This window comes from Mixophyes fleayi, chromosome 1 (genome assembly GCF_038048845.1).
Source record: "Mixophyes fleayi isolate aMixFle1 chromosome 1, aMixFle1.hap1, whole genome shotgun sequence".
NCBI lineage: Eukaryota > Metazoa > Chordata > Amphibia > Anura > Limnodynastidae > Mixophyes > Mixophyes fleayi.
The window spans coordinates 39,607,491-39,631,958 of NC_134402.1; the positions used below are offsets into that span (position 1 = coordinate 39,607,491).

At 41.3% G+C, this 24,468-nt stretch overlaps 1 protein-coding gene across 2 annotated transcripts in view; it reads right to left on the reverse strand.

Annotated features, from left to right (window-relative positions):
- EVC (EvC ciliary complex subunit 1) overlaps nucleotides 1–24,468 on the reverse strand; it is an 84,421-nt gene that overhangs the window by 28,130 nt on the left and 31,823 nt on the right. For both annotated transcript variants that reach the window (XM_075194646.1, XM_075194647.1), the window contains exons 5-11: nucleotides 16,789–16,873; nucleotides 12,702–12,800; nucleotides 11,712–11,849; nucleotides 9,616–9,774; nucleotides 8,315–8,531; nucleotides 440–588; nucleotides 259–357 (exon numbers count right to left, since the gene is read on the reverse strand). In XM_075194646.1, the coding sequence (XP_075050747.1) occupies nucleotides 259–357; nucleotides 440–588; nucleotides 8,315–8,531; nucleotides 9,616–9,774; nucleotides 11,712–11,849; nucleotides 12,702–12,800; nucleotides 16,789–16,873 (946 nt within the window). The remainder of the gene's footprint in view (nucleotides 1–258; nucleotides 358–439; nucleotides 589–8,314; nucleotides 8,532–9,615; nucleotides 9,775–11,711; nucleotides 11,850–12,701; nucleotides 12,801–16,788; nucleotides 16,874–24,468) is intronic.

A 24,468-nucleotide genomic window follows, 5' to 3' on the forward strand; every position in this document is an offset into this window, starting at 1 on the left:
GTATCCAGGCTAAACAGCAGGGTTAGTCTACGTGTCACCAGCTCTAACACGGAAATAAATGCACACACACCATGAAGCTGCAGTTGTTCTCACAGTAACTTTTCTACTTTTAGCAGTTTCCACTGTGCTGCGATAGTTAACCTGATGACTAATTAGCTGATATTGTTGTCTACAGAGTATATAGTCTGAGCCAGACTACTTTGTGAATGAAGCAAGAGATACAGTATTATCCCCGGTAAAAAAACCAAACTATATTACCTTACAGAGATCAGCAACAGCATCAATGGCTTTGCAGTCTTCTTCATCGTCCAACTCACCGTAAAGCTCCCTCTGTTTCTCTAGTAGTTTGTGGTACTCCTAGATAAGTAATAATGGTATGTTAAAGCTAATTATTGTGCCAGTAGAAATAAACTCCTGTCAATGGTTTTCGAAGTGTTACCTTTATAAAGAGATCAGCATCTACAGACCCTGCAGCCTTTTCTAGGAATTGTACATGCTCCTCTTTGTGGGCTTTCTGAAGGATGTTTGTGAGTTTCCTGCGGTGTTCTAAGTGTTCTCTTACCAGAGCTTTGGTTTCTTGAAGGCAATCTAGAAATTACACGAATTGATCAGAGTTAATCCTAGAGAAACGCCACCATTTATAGTGGACTAAGAAGTTGTCAGAACAGAGAGGAACGGTTAAGGACAACTGGTGACGCTAAGGCCCATCAGCAGCCCGACGAGCCTACCCTGCGGTACCTTGTGTCTTCCAGCTAATGTAGATGTCCAATCGATTGGTATGGTAAACACCACATCCACAACAATTACCTGTAGACCAGTTTTCATACATCTCTTACTATATAGGTTATATATTCTGCAAAGCTGTTCGAACAACAGACTCCAATGGTGGTCTCATTTTAATGAAAACTGTGGGACTTGTGCGCATGTATGTTGTCAAAGCAATGTGTCAAAAACGGTGTCCTCTTGACATAATCATGTACCGTCATGTCACGGACCCTCATTCTTGCCCTTTCTGCCATTACAGTAGCTCATATGTACCTAATAATGGTTTTATTTCTGTGTGTTATACTTCAAATTGCTTTTTCCCAGACCTGTAATGTGACTGAGTATTACTGCTGTCTGCCCAGACTCTATGCCTGATCTTGAATGTATTACAATTTCATACCATTTGGGTTTTATCCCAGCCTGTCTAACTAGGAGTAATTTTTGAGATCACTAAAAGGAAAAACATTTTTAAATAAATAAATAAATATCTGGGTGGTGTATAGTGAGTGTCACACTACCTCCTAGGGACCCAGCCACAAAGATTCTTTTTGGGAATATAATTTAGTTAACCCTTTTATAATGGAGAAAATTAAAAATATGTTCCTTTACCTTAAGAGTCAGAATCTTGCATATTGCATCTAGGTGCAAATTTGCACTGAACCACAACAACCAATGAGCAAGGAGTTTTTATCTGTCTACCACAAGTTAGACAATGAAAGCTAATGTATAATTGGTTGCTGTAGCTTCAGGTTTTTCTTCTGATTTTATGCAGAGAAAATACTTTTGGAGTATAAATAAAGCACATTTTAGCTCTTTTAGTACCGCCCACTTTTAATGTCACAAAATAAAATCCAGCGCAAGTATCACAAAGTAGAAGACACATATGCAAATGCTGAAATAAATATGGTACTTAGGTCAACCTGCCTTATTTCTGCCCAATTTTAGTGAGTGATGTGTTTATAAATGTCCTCTAGTGAGTGTGCTTAACAGCAGGTTTGAATATGTTAAATGGAATAGCAACCATGATCTCATATAATTCCTGTTTCCCTTTCCATATACACTTTTCCTCTCATGTCTTCCAAACACGCACTTTCATTTCCATTTATTAAATGGAAAATCTTATTTTATTTTGCCTCCCACTCGCTCATTTCCTTTGGCCTCCCCTCACTGATCCATTCCCTCATCCCACAACCCCATTCCCTCATCCTATCATTTCCTTTCACCCCCCCATTCCCTAATCCCATCACTTCCTTCCACCTCCCCATTCCTGAATGCCATCATTTCCTTTTACCTCTTCCTTCCCTCCTTTCCTTTCACCTCCTCATTCCCTAATTCCATCATTTCCTTTCACCTCCTCCTTCCCTTTTACTTCCTCATTCCCTCATTTTCTTTCACATTCCCATCCCCTCATTTCCTTCGACCTCCCCATTGTCTCACACATATCATTAACTTTTGCATGTCTATGTCCTCAGCTCTTCATATCTTTTTGCATCTCCAGTATTAATTTATATCTTCCAATTCCCTCGCTTTCCCTTCCCTCAACATTTGCTCATTTTCCTTTGTCTCCCGCTTCCTCGTTGCTTTCTTCTCCCCTATTCCCGCACCTCCTTTTCTCCTTTTGCCACTCCAGTCTCTTCTCTCTCTTTCTTACCTCCCCATGTACTTATTGTTTTTGCCATTCAATCCTGTAATTTCCATTTGCATCCGTCATTCTCTTGCTTTCCCTTAAATCCCATTTTCCATCTCCATGCCATATTGTCCCCTATGTCCGTAACCCCCCCTTTCCTTTTGCCATTCCATTATATCAAGCCATTATTTCCTTTTACTTCTCCGTTCCATTATTTCACTTATATTTCCCTCATTTCCTCGTACCTCGACATTCTCTTTTTCTCATTTATCGCTTCATTCCCTCATTTTCCTTAATCCTTTTATTTCCCTTTACCTCCCGGCTCCCTAATTTCCTTTCATCTCCTATCCCGTTTTCCCTGTATTTTTTTATTTCCTTTAACATCCTATTTCATCATTTGCCCATTCACAGTATTTCCCCTTATCTACCCATTCCCTTTTCCTCATTTCCCATTTTCCTTCCCATTCCATAATTTTGCTTTACACTCATATTCCCTCTTATCTCCTAAGTTCCTCATTGCCCTTTAAATTATTTTACCCCTCATTTCCCTTTATACCCCCCCCCCTCATTTTCTTGTATTTCTTACTCCCCATCTCTCTCAACTTATTTCCCCTTTAGCTCCCATAAGTTTTTCTTCTCGGGTGTAAAAATCCCACTATGTTCCTTTTTCTGCATTGTAAAATTTACGAAACAAGATTTCCTTCTGTACAGTTGTGGTGGTGACAGTATCTGACGTTCCACAAGCAGTGTCATATTTACATGTGCCATAAATTAACAGTAGATGTTCTCCTAATCTCTCGATATCCCTCTTACCAGGCCCTGCTATTCACAGCGAGTAGCAGTACTAGAATTCCGTTAAAGCAACACCAGATAAGGAATGGAATACAGATTTCGAGATACCTCTGGGGAGATCGGATTAACACAATGAACCTTAACAAAATCTCAATGAAACTGCAGACGACAACTTTTCACACCATGCTGAGAAATGACATTTCTGTAGGATGGCAGGTTTAATATTCTTCTGTATACTTCACTAAATGTTATATATAAACCTTAGTTTTCCTAGAAGAAGAAACGGAACAGGCTGAAAAATATTTGAGCATTGTTGATTTTTTTTTCTCATTCTGTTTGTAAGGAAAGTATATTTTCAGTCCCTTTCATACATTCACAGCTGCTGACTCCACATGCCACTACCCATGATAACAGCGTACGATGTGAACAACGCCTCAATACCGTGATGCCAAGAGAAAGTAGCAGTGCATTAAACCGTGCGTCTACCCGTCACCGAGATGTCAACAAACCGAGTTGAGCCGTCATATGTTATGTCAGCTAGCTAAATGCCTCCAAGTGGAAAAAAAAGCTAAATTAGTCATGTCACTAGATAAATATATGTTGATCTTCTGACTTGCTGCTAACGGAATACAATTTCTGTATAAAGAGACCAGTCACCGAGGGGAAAACTTAAGTTGACGGCATCGGAATCTTGGGAACTGTGTGGCAAGTTAAAGTGGTGTTAAATAAAAGGCCCCAGTAGTGAGTTGTATAAAATTATATTAAGGCTTTAAATTACATCCTGTAGCTCTAGAGCAAGGAAAAGCCACTATCTGACCTCAACACATGTTAAAGGCTCTGTACTAGGGGCTGATTAATATACAAGAAAAACATTTATACTTCTGTCCATTGTGCACTTTCCAACTTACCCTTGAATGATGCCATGTGAAGAGGGAGGTGCTTCTCTATCGTACATTATTGTGAGCCAGCAGAATGTGATTGACAAGTTTAGTCTGTGTAGACTGTTGGATTCATACACAGGTGAGAATATTCCAGCAGCTGAAATTATTGAAATTTAAGCTTTTTTGATCTGTATAGGAGGATACTGTTAGGACATGAAGTGTAGATGAGTCATAGGACAGCATGGTGGCATAGTGGTTAGCACTTCTGACTCACAGCACTGGGGTCGTGAGTTCAATTCCCGACCTTGGCCTTATCTGTGTGGAGTTTGTATGTTCTCCCCGTGTTTGCGTGGGTTTCCTCCGGATGCTCCGGTTTCCTCCTACACTCCAAAAACATACTGGTAGGTTAATTGGCTGCCAACAAATTGACCCTAGTCTGTGTGTGTGTGTTAGGGAATTTAGACTGTAAGCCCCAATGGGGCAGGGACTGATGTGAGTGAGTTCTCTGTACAGCGCTGCGGAATCAGTGGCGCTATATAAATAAATGGTGATGATGATGAGTCTTATTTTTCCCCTAGTGCTTAATAGAGAGCTAACCTTAATTCCAGACTGTTGTGGAGACAGGGGAATCATTCCTTCTAAGTCCTCTCTACTACCACTTTAAGAACACCCTGTTAATAGTCGTGGTTACCCTACCAGGGCTGACAAACACAACAAGATGGCTCTGAGTAGATTCCACCCTTTGTTGAAAACCCCTTTTCATCAATCAACCGCATCTATCCGGGATAAAAATGTCTTAGATAGAACATCTCAAGATATCGAATACAAAATTAAAAAGTATGTAACGGCAGCAAGCCTGGAGCCCCAGTATCACGCTTTCCATTACTAAACGCAGTGAAGACAATCTCTTCATTGATAACAAAACAAAAAAATAGACAGGTGGCAAAACACAACCATAAAGGCAGAAGTAGTCCATATTCGCCAAGTTGCACTGTTAGGGTATCTTTAATACCTGCTGTTAAATATTTATTTCTCACCGATGACCCCATTTATATATTCGGACAATATAGAGTGCAGAAATGAATATTTCTAATCAAACAAGAGGGCAACAACTTGCAGAAAATGACACTAAACATAGATGACAGGGGGTTTAAAGCTCCTCAGCTGGCAATACCTCTAGGGGTTTCTAAATACAAGTCCTTCAATTGCTCAGAGCACAAAATACAGAAAAAAAAATTGCATTTGGCTTGTGAGCACCAGATTCCAGAAATGTTTATTATGCATTTTACTGACAATGTTGCCATCCAATTTAAATACTTTAATTAGTTATGATATGGGACTCCATGCTGCCTAGACTGATATTAGACTAAGGGCTGTCTCCTTCATGCTTAGTCAGCTATGCATGTTTAAATTAGCAATTCCACTTAGCCCGTGGAAGATAGTAAACAAAATACAAGGCAAGTTGCATCTGTAATTAAAGAGGATATTTAGCAATATGAGTTTTGTTAGAAACTTAAAACAAATGGGATGTATGGACTTTGTATCATACAGATATATGTTTGACATGGTAATCTTATTGCATCAGATTGACAGGAGCCTCACATCACTATTCTGTGTCGTTGTACAGTCTATGGCTTTCTGATTGCCCCTTTCACATGTAGCCCTGCCCTAACGAACATGGATGTACTAATCTTGTGGGATTGTCATTTATCTCCTGAAACATTTTGTGCTGCTGTGAACATTCTGATGATCTGATTGGCTAATAGATTGGGGACAGCCCAGATGAACAGGAGTTGGATACTGAATACTCTGACCTTGGCTAAACACACCTTAAAAAAAGTATTAAACATCTGTGAAGCATTTATTTCAGTGCACAAAAGACTTTCTGAGGATGGTTTAGACTTGCGCCGCATAGACTTATACAACGACAGTACATAATAAATACTATAGAATTTAGCAAAGTAATAGCAATCATTTTGGTAAAAATTGTATTTAAATATTTAAATGCCTGGATAGGAATAATTGTTATGCTATTGGCATCCACCACCAGAACAGCAAGGGTTAACACTGCCTGTTTTCTAACTGCACACACTATATAAGCAGACGTTGACCCCAGCTAAATTGAAGTCAGTGCACGGACTGCCCCTCAAGCGCTCAGTCTGGCACTCAGCCTCGTTTAGCCAGAACGGCAGATCCGTCCGGAGCCCTATATACAGAATGTGTCATAACCATCTCCTTTCTCTTATATGAAAACAGATCTAGAATACGGAATGTCTACCTTTTTAGAGAAGCAGATTGCTAACTGTAATATAAAAGTACAGCAGGAGTAAAAACAAAAAAAATACTGACTGCTAGTAAACAATATATTTAGGTAACAGGAGTCTTTAATGGGGACTGGTTGTCATGAATTAACATTATCCAAGTCACTATCACATTACAGTATAATAAGATTTTTTTTGTCTTTTATACTATATGCAAATGTGGAGACAGATTCAGCAAGCATTATGGTAGTGAACAGAAAATGGTAGTGGAAGAAAGGGGTGGTTTGGACCAGGACTACAATAGTAGTTACAAAACGTTATTTTCCATCATTAATGCACAGATATCCAAACAAATACAAGAATCTTGTAATATAACACATCAGTATTGTTAAGGTTTTTTTTTACAGACATACCTGTATTTAACAAGGACAGGCTACATTTACAGACATGCATACGGTGGCTTAGTAGTTAGCATTTCTGCCTCACAGCAGTGAGTTCGATTCCCAACCATGGCCTTATCTGTGAGGAGTTTGTATGTTCTTCCCGTGCTTGCGTGGGTTTCCTCCTGGCGCACCAGTTTCCTCCAAAAACATACTAGTAGATTAATTGGCTGCTATCAAATTGACCATAGTCTCTCTCAGTTTGTGTGTGTTAGGGACTTTAGACTGTAAGCTTCAATGGGGGCAGGGACTGATGTGTGCGAGTTATATGTACAGTGCTACAGAATTAGTGGCGCTATACAAATAGATGATGATGATGAAATATGCTGCAAGTTATATGTCCCTGTCCTGAAGAGCTAACAACCTGTTTGGAAAAAGAACTATACAGTAACAGAGAGCGCAATGAAGTAGATGCATAGGGGAGAGTATATAGCATCTCTTCTATTATTTTCTGCCAATTTCTCAACAGTAAAAGTTTCCACAACTTACCTTAATAAGCACCTTCAGAAATTATATAAGAGATTATTCTTTATACATGAGTGGATTCTCTATGTAAATGGGTTGGATCTCCTTGAAAACACTACACAAACCAAGATGGGGTATTTGCAGTAAATAAGAATACATCTCACAACTGTTCAGCGGTAAGCAAATAACTTGTGTATTATATCCCATTACAGCGCCTGTCAAGATATAATTCTAATAGCACCGTAAACAACACTGTCACGCAGTCCTCCCCCCAGCTGTCATATAACCACTGCGGTCATACAACTCCCACACGACTTACAAGTTATACACGTTACAGAAGTGTACTCCTCTCCCATTATACAAGTCCAGAGACCATTCCCCTCTCACGGTGTCATGTCTAACCATATTATATGTGTGCTCGATAGGTTTCAGTGTGTTATTGTGTTTGCTTTCTCAGGACTTTATATGGTCCCATAACGCCTTGGTGACTTTTATTGTCCTTACAAAACACAAGTGATGTAAATATATGCACATTATAATCTCCTGTAACCATTGTCTCCATATCCAGGGAGTTTTGAGATCACCACCTCAGTGTTTATTCATAAAACGTGTATTATAATTAATGATGCACCCCCCTGCTTTATATTATTAGGTATATTAGAAGTCACTTTAGATTTACGTACCCCTTATAAAGGCCTGTAGCCTTGTGCTTTTGTATGGGTACAGAAACCCTCTATGAAGACTAACAACCATATAATTTACAAAGGGGGGTGTAGTGTCCAATATATCATTTAGAGGACAGATGAATTATCCCATATATTAGAGGTGGTGGTGCCGGGCTCTCCAGCACCCCCCTGCCCTGAGTTTGCGGACTGCGCCGATCCCCTATACCCCTTTGTTGGTTCCAATACCCGCTCTAATGATAGTCAGGGGCAGAGATGTCGTTCTTGGCAAAAAAATATACAAAATAAATTCGGCACAGGACTGCCGTGCTCAGTGTGTTCCGCTGGTCGTGCAGGTGATAAGTAGGAAGGAGCCAAGAGTATAACGCTTGGATGGAGACCATTGATACAAATGGCTCACCTCTGTTATAACGGGACACCTCCTCCCAGAAGGCTTTGAACAGTTCTGTCAGGTGCCGCTCCTTCTGTCTAGCCGTTATCTTCTTCTTTATGGTCAACTGCTCCAGGGTTTTGGAAACTGCATTTAGCCGGCATTCACTTTCCTCCTGTATCTGATATTTCATGGAATCCACCACCTTCGCCATGTGTTCCCAGCGGATCATTTTCTCCTGAATTTCCTTTAAAAAGGTACAAAGGTTATCATTAGATTTTCAGTGTTAAAATGAAATCGTAAAGAAGCAATAATCCCAGCACTCACAGAAAGCTGCTCAGCTGAAAACCAATTCCACCCCATAAATACTTCTCAACACCTCAGTATGAGAGTCCTGGGGATATATTTACTAAGCTGCGGGTTTGTTAAAAAGGAGATATTGCCTATAGCAACCAATCAGATTCTAGCTGTCACTTTGTAGAATGCACTAAATAAATGATAACTAGAATCTGATTGGTTGCTATAGGCAACATCTCCACTTTTCAAAGTCAAAGTTTAGTAAATATACCCCCAAATGTAAAGGCTCTCTTCCACCACCAATATCAGCTTGTTTCTCCGCTCTGTAGTGATCAACATTATTAATATTATTAGTTTGAACTTCATCTATTAAAAAAGTAGCGTTGCTTTTTTTTATTTTTATTTACTATTACTTATAATTAAATCAATGATAAGCTTCCATGATATGGGTTATATAGTATTATCTATGTTTATTTATACAATGCTAGCATTGCTTCACATTGGTTTACATTCGGAAAGGAGAATAAATGTAAGTTTTGAGTGCATTGTTTACAGGGCTAACAATTGAGTAGAATAGGATGCTAAAAAGATGGTTCGAGAAGCTGGCAAGAGATAAGTTTTCAGGGAACGCAGGAAGGTTTGGAGGTTATTGGGGAAATTCTTGACGAGAGAGGGAATTCCACAGAATATGTGCAGCCCGAAAAAAAAAGTCCTGTAAATCAGAAAGGTAATGACTGATTGAGAGGTGCAGATCTTGGGCAGAGGGTACGGGTCGAGTGGGGATTTATAGTGAGACAATGAAATAGATGTATGTTGGTTCAGTTTTGTTAATGACTTTATATTATACAATATATACACACTAATATGTCATCATTAATGTGCATTCACAGTATATGAGGATTTAGGAATGAAGGCTCCACTTGAAAGGTAGCAGCACAGTACCAGTTAATATATACTAAGAGAAGTACATAGCAGGATAGGAAACAACCTATACTCTTTAATAGGATGATCATCGTTCAGCGAATGTAAATTACCATGGTAAGAACCTCCTGGGAATCACACAGGATGTTTTCAACAACAATCATTTTTGAGATCAGGTTCATCATGATCCTTCCAACATCATCGTGGGAACATTTCGCTCTGTCGTGAAGTATCTGATGGACGTTCTCGATCTGCTTCCAGAATCCTTCTATCTGAGGTAAAACCAGGCACAGAAAGGGTTGGAACGTCTCCAAGAACAGGATAGTGATAGTAAATCTGATTGCAGATACAACAGTTTAATTGTCCTGATATTTGGGTAATGTATGTCTTAAGAATCTTTATAGGGTAAAAGCATCATTAGAAGTGCTGAAAACTAGTGTAACTATTAAAACAAGATCATCACAGTCGTGGAAAAAATGTAATCGGAGATTTTTTTACATTATCTGTTTTAGAGTTTAATAAATAATACAACTTGTGTCAGGGTGAGCGTAGTATTGGGGCAATAATAAAAGATATAATGTACACTGAAAAAACTTAGAAAAATAGTAATATTGATGTCAATGATGATAAAAGAAAATTGTGCTGAAAGACTAGAAGTTGGGGAACTATCATTTAGACAAACTGCTCGTTACTCAATCTAAACACTAATGACATGTACCATAGTTTTCTCTATTTATAAAGGACTACTACACCTGAAATACAATATACCCCATATAACAGAGCTGCTGGTAACATTCCTGAATAAATCTGTCAATGTTCCAGGCGATTATCCGATCTGATCACATTTGACACCAAGGTGTGATCCTGTTTAACTGTCTCTTCTATGTGCTGCACATATCCTGTCTTAAGCTGGGTACACACTACACGGTTTTCGTCCAATAATCGGCTAAATCAGCCGACATACGACCGCTCGTTCAAATGTCAGGTCAGTGTGTGCAGTGACACGATGGTCGAAAGTCTGTCCAAATGGACGATTGTCGCCTCATTTGGTTGGTCGTACCGTTTAATATTTTCGTTCCAATCTCGTTTCCGCTGTGTAGTGTGTATAAACTTGCGACCGATCCACAACAGTGAGTACGAAATTACAGTCATTGCCCTGACAACATTGCTGTAAAAAGTCGCTAAAGGGACGTCCGCTCTTCCCTTTATCGTCCCAAACAAGACTAGTGTGTATGCAGTCCATGGACCGAGCGATCGGACCATCGATCACATGTAAAATCGATCGGCATAAAAAGTTGGTGGAAAATTCTGTAGTGTGTACCCAGCTTAACTCTATAGATCGGCAGCGACCCACTGTCAGTCTGAACTGGTTGATAAGAGGAACAAATCTGCACTCAGCGGCACAGTACGTGTAAATACAATATTATACATCACAATAACAATATGGAGAGTGTTAGATGTAGATTTGTGAAAGGTACAAGAAAGTCTTTCATATAAGTATAGTTCTGGGCTAGTGGAACCTTAATACAGATAGTTGGAGGGCTATAGCCATATTACTGGCCTTAAAAACAAAACAATCTATCCTATTTATACACAAAAAGTATTATTAGAGGTACAATTACTTGTTAGGGAAACTTGTTTAACTATATTACTTCTACGATCACAGAACAATTTTCTCCCAGAGAACAAATTTTATTTTACAGGTCCTTGGAGATAATGGAAACCAGGGGCTTAGATTTACTAAACGGCAGGTTTGAAAAAGTGGAGATGTAGCCTGTAGCAACCAATCAGATTCTAGCTGTCATTTATTTAGTGCACTCTACAAAAGGACAGGTAGAATCTGATTGGTTGCTATAGGTAACATCTCCACTTTTTCAAACCCGCAGTTTAGTAAATATTCCCCCAGGTCTTTCCTATGCTTTCAATGTGTGGCCTCCAATATTAGGTGCATTTCAACCAGTGTAATAAAACATTCAAAACACACACAAGTTATACATGTAATAAAGATGTGTCTTTAAATTAAAGTGAAAATAAACCTAGTTAGAAATCATTTATACTTTTTGTTTTAAAGGAGAGCGCTTGTGAGAAATGAAAGCCACGTATGTAATAGTTACTACTTCTCAGAAACACCTCTCCAACCCCTGGCAGACATGGGATTTGGAAATGTCACAACACTAAATGGTATTCCTATTATACATCTAAAACATACATTTAGCATGAGATGGTCAGAATATTCCCTCTCCCTCCTCTCGATGTCCTCCATTGTTTGAGATTCTGAACCTTGGCCACGTTTGAACTTGCTCGAGGTCATCCCTGAGTGGTATCTCTGCTCAAGTTCCTCCAGCTCCTGAAAACAGGCAAAAAATAGTAGCTTCATACTTACGTGAATCAAAGGGGTTTTCTACCTTCGGAATACTAACTTTATTGGTTTGTATATTTCCCGTTTTGTAAAATCTTAGTGGCTCAATAAAGGAATTACTCCCCGACCCATAAACTTACATACGCGCAAATCTGCTGCTAATATAGCTTAGTCCGTACAGAAGCTGAGCCCTTCTGAAAATAAACCCCGATCGGTATGTGTCTAGTGAACGGTTTTGCTCATTTATACCAGTCTCCGTTTTCCTTAAGACTTTCTTCTTAGCGCCTATTGTCCCTTGTACAATGCTCTTGCCTGCAAATTTGTAGTTTTTCTTCTTTTCCTAAATCTACCTGTCCAGTTCCATTGTCTGCTGGACATACAGGACAACCATAACTTTTTTGATTTTGACCCGTGAAGGCCCTTTCTGTTGACATGAGTCAATACATGGTTTTCCCTTATCGTTTTAGCTTGACATTGGTTCTAAATATTTATAAAAGGCTATTAATACATAAATAAGTACAGGTATTTTATTCATATGTATCATAGGTTATACAGTTCTTCTAAAAGAATGAGGTATTGTTGTAAAGAGATTTCCTTAGAAAGAAAATGTATGTATAATAGAGCTTTAGATGTGAGTACTCCAACTGGCAGGAAACTGAGTACTTCTCCAGCTGACACACAATTACTGCTTTTCCCAGCATGCCCGGCATTCATCCATTCCTCATGCTTTACACTACGGATACTAACGGGGCTAGCCAATTGAACTACAATAACCAGCACGGTCTGCCTAAACACACTTCAGCATAAAGAGAAAAAAAAAAGAGCAAAATGAAGTCTTACTGCCTCCTGTGATGAGAGAATGTGTGTGTACAGGTCTCTATCAATCTTCTTTTCCAGCAGTAGGTCAGTCAGGTTTATACGAAGAATCTGAACAAACATCTAGAGAGCAGGATTATAAAGAGGAAAAATCAATGTTGAAGTAAATTCAGGGCTCTGGGCCGGAGCAGAGACGTTATATTCCTCACCTAATGGATACATGTGTTGTGACCTTTACTCTGCAAAAACAATTATTGAACCCTATATTAAACATTGCATTAAAGTGAAAGTTTATAGTCAAGAACAAAATGAACTGATCAAGTAAAGCAGTCACCTCGAAGACAATTGCACCTATGTTTTGAAAAAACAACAAGGTCATTCAACTGAACCTTGAAGAATGACTGACAAATGAATGCAGACTAAGCGTTATAGTATCCTTCTTCAAGTTGACATTTAATGGGGGTTTTTTATAGGGGGGGGGGCTCCCTTAGAAAAGGTTCAAATGTTGCTCTGGACAGTGGAAAGTGGGATGGGGTCATATTCCAGGACAATAACGATATTATTATTATTATTCATTTTTATTTATAAGACGCCACAAAGTGTCCGCAGCGCCGTGCAGCAACAAATAGGACAGTACAAGGTATAACAGTACAGTACAATAAACAAGTATCACAATAACTCAGGAAGCTCAGAGCACAGTTAAATAAAGGATGAGGGTAAGAGAAAGTCAGGACAGCGGGAAACCTGGTGTGCCCAGGTGTGTGGGCAGCAACAGGTTAGAGCTTTAGAAAAAAAGCAGTGAAAAGCAGGAGCGGAGTCGGTGGGCAGGAAGCTAAAGAAGGAGATGGGAAGAGGAGCTGAGGAGGAGAGAGGACCCTGCTCAGAGGAGCTTACAATCTAAGGGGAAAGTCGGACAAACTGAAGACATATGGAAGTCGAAATGGGGACAGGGTCGAACGGAGAGAGAAGGAGGAAGGGAAAAGAGGGAGAGGTAGCCGACAGGTGGGTACTTAGGCAGATGACTGAAAGGCTTTTAAGAAGAGGTGGGTTTTTAATGCCCGTTTGAAATTGCTAAGAGTTGGGGAGGTTCTGATAGCACGAGGGAGATCGTTCCAATGGAGGGGGGCAGCACGGGAGAAGTCTTGAATACGTGAGTGGGAAGAGGTTATCAGAGAGGAGGAGAGGCGAACATCATTGGCTGATGAGAGGAGGGAGTGTGAATAGAGAGGAGGAAGGGAGCAGTGGAGTTGGCGAGGGCCTTTTATGTGAGGTGAGGAGCTTGAAGAGGATTCTGTAGGGGAAGGGGAGCCAGTAAAGGGCATGGTAGAGGGGGAAGATAGATCTAGAGCGGTGAAAAAGGAAGATGAGTCTGGCGGCGGCATTAAGTAGAGGACGAAGAGTCTGAGTGAGATGAGAGTAGGGGAGGCCAGTGAGAAGGTTACAGTAGTACAACCGAGAGATGATCAGGGAGTGGATGAGAGAATTGGTGGCATCCTGGGAGAGGAAGGGCCGAATGCGAGCAATGTTGCATTACTGAAAGTGGCAGTATTTGGCAAGAGAATGAATGTGGGGGGCAAAGGAGAGAGGAGTCAAGGGTGACATCGAGGCAGCGAAGTTTGGGAACAGATAACATAGTGGAGTTGTCAACATTTATAGAGAGGTGGGGGGAGGGGGTTCTAGATGGAGGAAAGACAAAAAGTTTGCTTTTAGCGATGTTATGTTTTAGAAATCTGGAGGACATCCAGGAGGAGAGGGCAGAGAGGTAAGCGGACACCCTAGAGAGGAGGGATGGAGAGAGGTCAGGAGAACAGAGGTAGGGTTGGGTATCATCGGCATAAGGATGGTACTGGAGGCTGAAGGAGCTAATGAGCTCACACAGGGAGGTGTAAAAAGAGTAAAGGGCCAAGAACAGAGCCCTGTGGGACCGGACTGGAAGTGTGGAAGGGGGGGAGGGAGCCAGAGGTGGAAGCAGAGAAGGAGCGGTTGACAAGGTAGGAAAAAAACAGGAAAGGACATTGCCGGAGAGACCAATGGACTGGAGAGTGTGGAGCAGTAGGGGGTGGTCAATAGTATCGAATGCTGCTGAGATGTTAAGAAGGATAAGAAGGGAGAAATGATCCCTGGCTTTAGCTGCAAGGAGATCGTTGGTGACTTTAGCCAGGGCAGTTTCAGTGTAGTGGAGGGGGCGGAAGCCAGATTGGAGGATCAAGGAGGGAATGTTCAGAAAGGTAGGTGGTGAGACGGTTGCAGACAAGCCTCTCGAATATTTTGGAGTATTTTGAATGAATGGCGCAGTGGCGGAGCGTCAGATAACTCTCATTATGTCTGAGATTCGGTGTATACGCACACAGCAGTGCAAATCTCTGCACTCTTGTAGCCCTGTGATTTAGAAGCGGCTCGGCTCACTGGTATCACATGTAGTGTGGTTGACCCATAAGCCGTTATGGGAGGTGGACAGATTCTTTTTTTTACCCAGCATGCCCACTGATAATCTAACAGATCCTATGGCTGAGCTCAGGACCAATTGGTGTTGTGCTGGTGTCGATCAGGTGGTGCCATGCTGCAATTAAGTTAGGCTCAATTTCAAAGCACAGACAGGAGAAAAGGTTGTTTGACAAGTTCATAATGACAATCAGACTGATTAGAGGAGTGCAGGGAGCAAGTGCTGGCAATACTGAGCACTCGCTTGATGCCATCATGCTGTGAAGAGAAACAGCAGGATCATTTACATAATATTCATTTCTGGCTGTCACAATACAATTATCGTCTTTGCATATCCCATGCAGCCATCAGGCTGACATAAACTGGGGAATTTATGATTTGACTCCGTTTCCAAAACACAGCACTGGGTGAATACTATAGAGGCCTTTTGCTGCTCACACTGATCCAGGGGCAAGAATAGGATTTTAAAGGGGAGATTTCTCTACGCCATTCATCAAAATATTATAATGCATAGTATATAGATTCTCTATAAACAGAGTATATAGTGAACCTTATGGGTCAGAGTAAGACCATACTTGCCGACTTTTACACAGTGAAGTCCGGGAGATCCCGGACCGGGGGGCGTGGCTGGTGGGTGGGGCGTGGTCAATCGCCCCGCCCCCTCGACGTGAACAGCATTTTGTTGCGGGTAGGGGGCAAAATGATTCACCGTAAGACGCGTCATTTCAGCTAGCAAATTGCAGAATGCGGGAGATTTGCCTGCTCCGGGAGACCTACCCGGATTTCGAGAGTCTCCCGGACATTCCGGGAGAGTTGACAAGTATGACAAGTATAAGCAAGACGTACAACTGATTGCATCTAAGCTTTTTGCACTGCGTATACTGAGAAAGTGAATTTAGGTCACTGCAGCTACACAGAACTGAGACATTCTAGCATTTACGATTCTTTACCCCTGAAGAGGCGCAACGGACGTTCTATCATAGGCAATGTACAGTACGGGCATGTTCGAGCAGCTGCGTATGAATTCAGATTGGGACGTAGTCGCAAATGCGTCTAAAAAAGGGGTTTTATTCGCGGGCGGTCGGGAGCAGGTGGAAGTAGCGGATGATGATGACAAACACCCGAACTAGAGAAGCATGTAATTATGTCAATGATTCGCAGATGCCTATTGAGCCTTTACTAGTTGCTTGACCATAGATTAGGATTTGCTGAGCTTTTTGTAGCAAAGATAAAAAAATAAAACAAAATGTTGCATGTGGGGAGGTTTTTCCTGCTGTACTAGCTAGATGATTCAAATTTAAATGATGCTTCATAGCAATTGCATTCATAACATATAAAATAAAAGGATTTTGTACATGTTTGCAAATAGGACTTAAATCTCTGAGGGATGTGTCTGGTGTTAAGTGGACACATCTTCTGAACACAGAGTACATACGCATATATTTGTGTGCGGATTTTTCCAGTACAAGTTACACTGACGTTTCACTCTGAAATGGTGACAATAGTTCTACAGCATTGCTTCATATTCAAACAGTGTTTCCGGTCCTGGGTGGGATTCTGGGCACCTGTAAACCCCCCCGCCCCCCAGACTTGCCTAAGTGACCAATAGCTGTAAGACGTCACAGATACTGAGTAACTGATTAAGGACACTATTGTTGGCCGTACTCACATTATGTTGCTCTTGCCTGAGTTCAGTGTCGAGAAGAGGCAAGCTTTGCAGACACAGGCTATACAGGCACAATTTGACATCACAGCTGAAATAAAGCACACGTAAAGCCACAGGATTACCATAACAAAAAGGAAGCAAAAAATCCATTTACTGCAATAGCAGAGCAAATACTTTCCCAAATTCTTCACTGATCGTACCATGTGTGTATTACATGTGAGGAAGTCTCACCGGAATATGGCATCACTTTGCTTCAGCTCACAATCAAACAAAGTAAGCAAAGTTATCATCATCATCATCATTTATTTATATAGCACCACAAATGCCACAGAGCTGTACAGAGAATGTTTTGTCATTCACATCAGTCCCTGCCCCATTGGAGCTTAAAGCCTAAATTCCATAACACACGCACAGACTAGGGTCAATTAGATAGCACCCAATTAATCCACCACTATGTTTTTGGAGTGTGGGAGGAAACCGGAGCACCCGGAAGAAACCCATGCAAACACTGGGAGAACATACAAACTCCACACAGATAAAGCCAAGGTCGGGAATTAAACTCATGATCCCAATTCTGTGAGACAGAAGTGCTAACCACAAAGCCATTTGTTATACAAGATGTTTATCTTAAACAACACTGCCTGCACACATGCTAACAACTGTTAGATTATGCCCAGATGGGCCTTTTTTTTATTATTACTTTGGGGCATATTTGAAGTATTTTGCTAGTCAGATAAGCTCTTAAAATGCACTTATATTCACTAGAATGGAAATTTACTATGTTCCTGGACGAGTATTCCTAATTCCATATGTTGTTGCACTGACTGAACATAACCTCTCTTTAGAATGCTGCGGATTACTGGTCAGAACATTGTGGCATTCTGTTAATGTAATTTTATAACAAACCTTTCCAGCTGAACGATCTGGCCTATCAATCTACCATATAACTATCAGGATGTTACACAGGCAGTGGTATCTTACAAGATAATACCCTCACAAGTGAAATGAGCAAGTTAAGTATTTTGGATCAGTTATACAGGAGTGAAGCATGGAAACACTAAGGGGTAAATGAATCAAGCTGCAGGTTTGAAAAAGTAGAGATGTTGCCTATAGCAACCAATCGGAATCTAGCTGCCATTTTGCAGAATGAACTAAATAAATGGTAACTAGAATCTAATTGGTTGCTATAGGCAACATCTCTACTTTTTCAAACCCGCAACTTGATAAATTTACCCCTAAGACATCAACAGCCTAATCCACATAAACTAAATTCTGAATCTCAAATCTGGACTTCACTGTTGTTGTACTGAGATTTTATACACACATGGACTGAGTTTCATTACAAAGTGACCTAAATCTATCTTGTCTGCCAATACAACAATTACCTCACACTTTTCACCACCACAAAATGCAGATTTCATCCAAAATGCATTTATTTTACTTGAGAGAATGTTTTATTCAGCATTTCTCTGCAAAAGCCTACAATAATTAAAATTTGCACCAATTGCACCTAAGCATGGCAATGGACACCAACCAACTGACTCCCTGCCATACAGCAGACAGGAAAGGAACACTTTCGTAAATTACTATTGGTAAATGCACATCCTGTGTGTAAATGTTATTTTGTGCCTGTCTTTGAGCATGGTCTGGGTTTTATATAACGTGCACGGATTTGGCGTGGAAAGCATGGAAAATGGAGGCACCTGTGGGGTTGCCAGATTTAGCCACTTCTGATGGGTGGATTGGGGCATTGCTAATGGAGGGAGGTCTAGGTAAGTCAACAGTTATGTAACCACATGCAAAAAACAAGATTTTACTTAGTGGAAAATGTTTACTTAAAGGAGCTTCAAGGAGTGAAGTTTGAATTTAGAGGGGCGGTCCCTGTATAGCAGGGGCTTGGAGGGGTGATCTTGAAATAACTTGTTTTGTCCACATCCTCAAAAATTAGGCCTCGGCCTACACTTTCAATGGGACATATTTTACACTATCCATTTCTAAAAAATAGCCCCATCTAAAATTGTACGCTGCTGACACATGTAATACGGACAGTCCCAATGACCCCTCATTCTCATGATCTATGTAAGACTTAAGTGAGTCTTAAACAAGCTACATTTTATGAGAAAAGTTTAAATTAATGGAGGGGGGGGTCCTAGATAGGTAGCAGGATGGGACTAACACTTTGGGCTAGATTTACTAAGCTGCAGGTTTGTAAAACTGGGGATGTTGCCTATAGCAACCAATCAGATTCTAGCTTTCATTTGTTTAGTACCTTCTACAAAATGACAGCTAGAATCTGACTGGTTGCTATAGGCAACATCCCCACTTTTTCAAATTCGCAGCTTAGTAAATCTAGCCCTTTGAAGTCACATTTTCACGGTTTCTGCAATGCACATTTCCATCTGGACCCATAAAAGGTTTGTGATGAAAGCTCTTATGGTGGCTGTTTCAGAAAAACAATGTAATGATAATTTGCGGTGTGCGTACTGCCTGGAATTGGATGCATTTACGTATGTATTGTTTATTTAGTGGTTCACAAGTGACATTTAGTAAGCGGAGAGCTACTTGCTTCAACTTTTTGTTAGTTATTGACTGGTTGTTCTGCAAGACTGGTACATGAATTTTCACTTTACTCATTTCATTCATTCATTTATCCTGCTGTAGGAGTAACATAGGATACAACTCCTTCTGAATTATTTCAATTGTGCTCTTCATGTGAGGAAGATCTACCAGGACCTGCTGACTTCTACTGCTGCCCTAGTGGATCAATTCACAGTTATTTTGGATAAGATAAAGACGTTGTTTGATCAGAGCATGGGACCTGCGGTTATGAAGATTGCAGAGTCATTAATGACCATCTGGCAGACAGCGATCCCTCTACATCTCATCTAGCATACAGTCCGTTAGCTGCTGTTAGATGCATCAGTTCTAGATGTATCAGAGGGAGATTGAAGAGGTGGAACCACCACATTTGAGGATTCTCGTCAGTCTTTATCAGCTTAGAGACTGAAAGTTGTAAGAGAAACAGAGGTCTCACACTGCATAACGTAAACACAATGGTGGCAGGACACAAGTCAACAAGTACAGCCTAGTAGCAGAAGACCTGGGGGTAAATGTATCAATCTGCGGGTTCTTCAACACCCGCGTGTTCAGCCTCTTTCGCGATTAAATTTCAAGCGGCGCTGCATTGTAAAGGGTTAACTTCCTGTCGAAGTCAGTAAATTGGATAAAGTCATTTCAATTAAAGTCTAGCAAACTTGGTTGTCTTTGTTTGAAAAGATGCGTACGGTACGCATCGACGTACAAGGGCACGCTACGGCGTGAAAGGGCGTACGCATCCACTACACGTGGCAGCAACAGTAATTGGTCTTTTACCATACATTCGCACAAACACGCATACTTATAAAATAGTACACATTAATGGTAGTTGCAACACATAGTCAGTTATGTCGAAATATAGTAGTATTTATATGTTATATCAGAGTTACATGCATATTAGTGAAATACACGGAACGGGTTAAAGGAATAACATCATGAGTGGTATCATAATGAACCTTGTTACATATCCTACTGTTTGGTTCACTCTGCGAGGGAGTCGCAGAGTGCATACGCAAGTTATGAATGATAGGGAATTATGAACTACTTAAGACTAAGGAATCCTGGCGGGAAGAGCAGAGCATACCCCCTGCAGAGATGACCCCCTCCTTTGGATTCCTTAGGATGAACCAGCCAATGATTGACGACCCCTTGGACATTCCTGAGACCCGGACCAATAGATGCAAGCCATACCATCTTCATTGTATTACTGTATTTGATTGTGTATATAAGCAGCAGCTTGTGATCCAGAGTGCAGACATCTTGTCCCCAGACTTCAGGATTGAATGACTGCACTGGATCCAGAGCGCCTGCGATAAGTAACGGCTGTATTTACTATTACTTCGCTTGACCATATTTTTCCACTTATTATGAATAAATCTTTGTGCTTTGGAAACACAAATCGAGGTTCGACAATCGTTATTGGTTAGCGACGATACACACATAACAATTGGGGGCTCGTGAGCTTTGGAGGTTTCGTTGCCGATGATACGCAAGACCAACGGATTTCGGTTCCTCAACAAAGGGTGGAGACGCGTCATAAACGGGTAAGAACGCATGGTGTTCAAAACCTGAATTTTACTCTGTGTTGCGAAACCGAATGTCCGTTTTGCATTATCTAGGGCACGCTAACTAGAACCTAGGGACAAAAGAGAAAACTGTTTCTTCTTTCTGTCATTGTGCGTTTTAACTGTATTGCATTGTTTAGCGTATGTGTACTTCCTGCTGTGCGTACGCGAACTTCCAGTAAACTTGCCACGTGGTTAAACAATCGTTTTGATAGTTATTATACATGCATAGTATAATTACTTGTGAAGGCCTCTGAGACATTATTACTATTGTTGGGAACTTTTGATTTTCTGCGCAGAAAAGGTGTATAGTGTGTGATGTTGTAACGTAGATACACTGTTTTATTGTTGAGGTGCTCAGTTGCTGTCTGACGAGGCGGATTGCCCAACTGAAGGACGGTATACAGGGCAGGTATACTGAATGCGAAAACTGGGTTTTCGCAAAGCGCTACCAATAGATCGCAAGGTTTGCTAATAATTAGTATTAGTAGGCAGTGCGATCCGGTCGCACCGTTAGTGCGAATTGGTGAAGCAGCTAGGAGGAATTATACTGGAAAGGCAGGTTGATTATATCGACTTTGCGCTCCCAGCGATAATAAACTCAGCAGATTTTTGTGGTTGAGCCAGGGTATCGAGGAGCTGATAGCCCTTGGGGCCCACAGTGATATTTCTGTATTAGGGACCCTCGCCAGGGGCGAGAAAAGCGAGTGAGCGCGGCTAAAGGAAATACGTTCACCGAGCATTATAGATCTCTAGCGGTGAGTATAGCAACAGAGTTGAAATTATTAGGTGGAAAGAACAGAGCATTGCGGTGTGTCTGTATTTCACATTTGGCCGGAAGGAACAGAGCATTGCGGTGTGTCTGTGTTCCGGGTAGAAGGTATATTGTTCAACATGGGTGCTAAGCATACGCTAGAGATGGTCAGTGTACTGCCTAAGGAAGGCCCTATTGGTTCAGCGAGGTTTCTCATGTGTAAGAAATATGGTGCATATGCAACTGTGTATTGTGACACGTGGGTCGGGATGACCAAAGCTTGTGATAGGCCTTTCCCAACAATAGGGAGTTTTAATGCAGAGGTACTAAATACTGTAAAAGATAAAATATGGTTGATCAAGTCAACGAAAAAGAGAAATAGACATAATGATTGTTTAAAATTGTGGCAAATGGAAAGTAACACGTGGCAGAGCAGCGAATGCAAACCGGAAGTAGGCGTGACGAAAAGCGCGCGCAAGGCGGATGTAACCGTTGCGAAGCGTGGCGAACCCAGCGCAAGCGCGCCCCCGCCACCTTATGTGGCGGGAGGGGTAAGTACAGCCGTTGTTAAAACTGAAAATAGAAAAATTACTAAGTTGTACCCTGTTTTAAATCAGTTTCAATCAAGTGTATCTGAAAATGAAGATGAACCCACTGTGATTTCGGCCATTGCCCATGCTGTTAATGTACTAAAGGCTCAGCGCAAGTATGAGAAAATGGCTGAGATAGGTGAGAGTAGCGTGATCACTAGGAGTGAAAGTGTTCAAAATCTAGGGCCTGTAAATCCTGTAGCGTCCCCTGAAGTTAGTGTACCAGAGGGTGTGTTCCCGGTCCGCACAATATCGGTTCCCAATGGGAAACCAGATAAGGATGGTGTAGTTCCTTTAAGAAATGTTACAATGCATTGTCCCTGGACTAGATCAGAATTACGTTCCATTATGACTGAATTCCCAGACCCTAGAAAGGAGTTAGCTAAATGTCAGAAATTTGTTAAAGACTTAGGGAATGCTCACGAACCAACCAGTAAGGATTGGCGGGTAGTGTTGAGGGCGTGTCTTCCTCCCAATACTAACATACAAAAATTTATTGGAGATTGTTTGTTGGAGGAAGATGACACCTTGACTGATGAGATTAACCAACGGAATATAGAACAAATTGTCAAACACTTAGCCATCTGTTTTCCAGTAGTGGTAAATTGGAGTAAGATTTTCACCATTAAACAAAAGGATAGTGAAACTGCCTCAGATTACTTTGCTAGAGCTATAACAGCGATCGCACGATTTACTGGGATATCCAACATAAGTGAGGACCCACATCACAGAGAGGTAGCTGTAGGGGTACTGATGGATGGCCTTAGGGAAAATTTAAAGACGAGAGTACAAATCACACTACCTAATTGGAGAGGCGTCACGGTAGACTTCCTTAGGGAGTCTGCTGTGGAGCATGACAAGAACCTTTTTAGAAAAAGGGAAGAGAAAAGTGATAAGTTAATGACGGTAAGTATACAGGCTCTAGAAGGGGTGCACACACGACCACCAGCATACAACCCATATAACAGGAAGCCTAAAGTGATCAGGTGTTTCAATTGTAACGAGGAAGGACATTACAGGAGAGATTGTAATAAAGAAAGACTCAATACACATAGGGGTGGGTCACATAGATAGCCTCCAAGAAAGGATTCACATAGACTAGAAGACTCACATCTACCCGCGCATATTACGGCAGCAAATGCTGCGCGGGAAATCAATAGTCAGCGCTAGGGGTCAGGTCATACCTGTAGTCTACAGCCAGTAAGGTTAACTGAGAGTCAGAGTGAAGAACCAACAATGATAGTTGACATAGCTGGCAGGAAACAAACTTTTCTTGTAGATACAGGGGCGGCCCGATCTGTGATAACCTCTCCTTTCAATCTACAGGTGACCAGCAAAACTATTCCAGCTATGGGGGTGACGGGAAAAGTGTTACATTATCCTCTAACTAAACCCGCCGAAGTTACTATCGGGCCTCTGCATACTAAGCATTCGTTTCTCTTGGCTGCAGCGGCTCCTACTAACTTGCTAGGGAGAGACTTGTTATGTAAAACGAGATGTGTCATATACTGTACCTCAGATGGTGTGTTCCTAGATATACCCGAGAAGGTTGCACATGAGGTACAGGACATATTGGACACCCCTCAAAGGTTAATGTTACACTCTCCTGTTATAGAACAAAGTCCATCTCAAGTAAAGGGGATGTTGCTGGAAATACCAGGTTCCCTATGGACCAGAGATGGACAGGACACTGGACTGATGGCAAACGTAGCCCCTGTCATGGTCAATCTAAAAAGTGGTAGGATAGCTCCAAAAATCCCACAGTATCCATTAAAACCGGAGGTGGAACTAGGGGTATATCCTGTTATTGAGAGGCTGTTACAACAAGGGATTTTAATTCGTACAGCCAGTACAGCAAATAGTCCCATTTTCCCTGTGAAGAAGAGTGGGGGGAGGGGCTATAGATTAGTACAGGACTTAAGGGGAATTAACAAAGTTGTTGAGAGCCAATTCCCCGTAGTGCCGAATCCAGCTGTCATCCTCATGCAGATTCCACCGTCTGCCAGTCATTTTACTGTCATTGATCTATGTTCTGCTTTCTTCTCAGTCCCTCTTCACCCTGACTGCCAATACCTTTTTGCATTCTCCTACAGGGGAGTGCAATACACATGGACCAGACTACCCCAGGGGTTCATTGACAGCCCCAGTATTTTCTCCCAAGCCTTACATGACTGTTTGC